The sequence below is a fragment of the Cynoglossus semilaevis genome, chromosome 8 (genome assembly GCF_000523025.1).
Source record: "Cynoglossus semilaevis isolate Cse_v1.0 chromosome 8, Cse_v1.0, whole genome shotgun sequence".
Lineage (NCBI taxonomy): Eukaryota > Metazoa > Chordata > Actinopteri > Pleuronectiformes > Cynoglossidae > Cynoglossus > Cynoglossus semilaevis.
In genome coordinates, this window is record NC_024314.1 from 19,731,098 (window position 1) to 19,733,185 (window position 2,088).

At 39.0% G+C, this 2,088-nt stretch overlaps 2 protein-coding genes across 3 annotated transcripts in view; one reads left to right on the plus strand and one right to left on the minus strand.

Annotated features, from left to right (window-relative positions):
• Nucleotides 1–464, minus strand: part of pex26 (peroxisomal biogenesis factor 26) — a 2,669-nt gene extending 2,205 nt beyond the window's left edge. The window contains exons 1-2 of one of the 2 annotated variants that reach the window (XM_008315594.3): nucleotides 373–464; nucleotides 130–275 (exon numbers count right to left, since the gene is read on the minus strand). In XM_008315594.3, the coding sequence (XP_008313816.1) occupies nucleotides 130–254 (125 nt within the window). In that variant the 5' untranslated portion in view covers nucleotides 255–275; nucleotides 373–464. The remainder of the gene's footprint in view (nucleotides 1–129; nucleotides 276–372) is intronic. The other variant, XM_025057895.1, reaches the window with a different exon arrangement.
• llph (LLP homolog, long-term synaptic facilitation factor) overlaps nucleotides 446–2,088 on the plus strand; it is a 1,930-nt gene continuing 287 nt past the window's right edge. Inside the window, exons 1-3 of the mRNA XM_008315593.3 lie at nucleotides 446–591; nucleotides 1,330–1,558; nucleotides 1,656–2,088. The exon at nucleotides 1,656–2,088 is cut by the window's right edge and continues 287 nt beyond it. Of these exons, the coding sequence (XP_008313815.2) occupies nucleotides 490–591; nucleotides 1,330–1,558; nucleotides 1,656–1,819 (495 nt within the window). The 5' untranslated portion in view covers nucleotides 446–489 and the 3' untranslated portion in view covers nucleotides 1,820–2,088. The remainder of the gene's footprint in view (nucleotides 592–1,329; nucleotides 1,559–1,655) is intronic.

Here is a 2,088-nt window from a genome sequence, read left to right on the forward strand (position 1 = left end):
GACATGAACCTTGAATGGGAGCAAACACTTTTGTCAAATATATGAACTTAATAAAACTGGTTCCACTACAGTAGTAAATGCAAGTCAGTTGTTTTATCTTTGTATTAACGCTCGGGCGGACAGACTCACCTGTCGTCATCTGACTCCGTGCTGGACCTCAGATTGTCCAAACTTCTGTTACACGTATCGAAAGCCGCCTGGAAATCTCTTTGGATCACCATCTGTTCTGCAGCCACTTCCAACATGTCGTTCATTTGTAGAAAGAAAAGACGGAACTACATCCAAAAGATAACGCAGAAAATAACGACAAATGTTTATTTACATTACAAATGGAAACTGTTTTATATTTTAGTCAGAAATCAAAGAAATCACCTGGGTTAAATCTACCTTGAACCTCTGTTTACGACCAGCTTCCGCCTCTGTCTTTTACGTGTCATTTACGCTACAGCCAATCAGAAGTCGCGTTGCTAAAACACTGTACAGAAACCAATGGTCTTCAAGCTTTTTCCAGGATGCGTCACTTCACTTGTTTTCTCCTACCGTAAACACGTGTGCGCAGCGCTTTGCCGAATTAAACCCAATTTTATTAAAGTAAGTGACATTAATTCTCTAAACTTTACTGTATTTTATAGTAACATAAGGGAGCACGTCGCGTCATCTCGAAAGTCGTTTTTCATCGTGAGAGCAACGGTACCTTTAGCAGCTAAGAAGCTAACGAACTTTAGCTTGATATATTATGGATTTCTCTACAGCTTATATCTTCACAAACTGCAACTTATGAAGACAAGTATATAGTTACTTATATCTTATGAAGAAAACGTATTTAGATGTGGACATTTGCATTTAACCGTTATTTTAAAGAGCACCTGAAGCTATTACACGAGTTAGCAGCTATTGCTACTAATCAGACATTTCAAGGATATTACAGCTTTGTATAGAAGGAAACCTAAATCACATGATTTTGTTTATAGTTGTCATGGTTATAAACACAGGGTCGGTGTCATGAGTTTCTGGTGTCTGACAACTAGGGATATTTTTGTCGTCATTTCAGCTTAGATAATAGACCGTATACCATAAATACTGTGTTTTGTCATTCTTATTTAATTATGCAGCTTATTTTTACTTTATATGTTAAATTGGCTGCTTATTTTTACTTTATATGTTAAATTGATCAGTCCAGTAAAAATGAGGAATTAATGCTTCAGTCATTTATAATAATCAGAGATTGACTAAAATTTGAAGAAATTGTTAAATACACACATTTGATATGTTCAGTAATCAAACATCCCATGTATATGTTCAGCTTAATAACAGCGAGTTCTTCCTCAGAGCTTTCCCAAAATGGCCAAAAGTCTGCGGAGCAAGTGGAGGCGGAAGATGCGAGCAGAGAAGAGGAAGAAGAACGCTCCTAAAGAACTGGCTCGTTTGAAACAAGCTCTGAGTCTGGACAAGAAGGGAGAAGCTGTCATGGAAGACCTTCAGGAAATCGCCACAGTGGTGTCAGCAGAGAAGATCAAGAAGCAGACAGATGTGAATATGACAGAAGCAGATGTTGAAGGTGAGTAAGGAATCCCATTGTTCAGTATGAGATGTAAAGCTTAAACACATTTGTTTGTATTTTTAAATCCACAACTTGTTTGTGTTTTGTGTCACAGAAGGAAACATGGACCTCGATGGCAAGCGCAACAAGAAAACTCAGCTGGATGAAAACGGACAGTATCCTGTTTGGATGAGTCAAAGGCAGGCGAAGAAACTGAAGGGCAAACGGATAGTGAAGAAGAGTGGCAAGGCCAAGAAGAAGAAGGGCATGGCCTGGTGAGGTGGAGGGAAACTAAGAGACATTTAATGGCTTTTTAAAGACTTCTGATGCAGAAACGCAGTTTCAACTGTGTCTTCTGTGAGTGGATCTCGGTGGATTACAAGACTGGTGGTTTTGCCGCAGTATCTGTTGTTGTGACGTGATTCACTGCTGAAAGGGGGGCCTTTAAACAACATAGGACCAGTGTCTGCCTTCTGCTTGTTTTGATACATCATAGAAAAGTATGTGATCGTCATATATCCCCATCATATAAGATGGGGATGTCATAT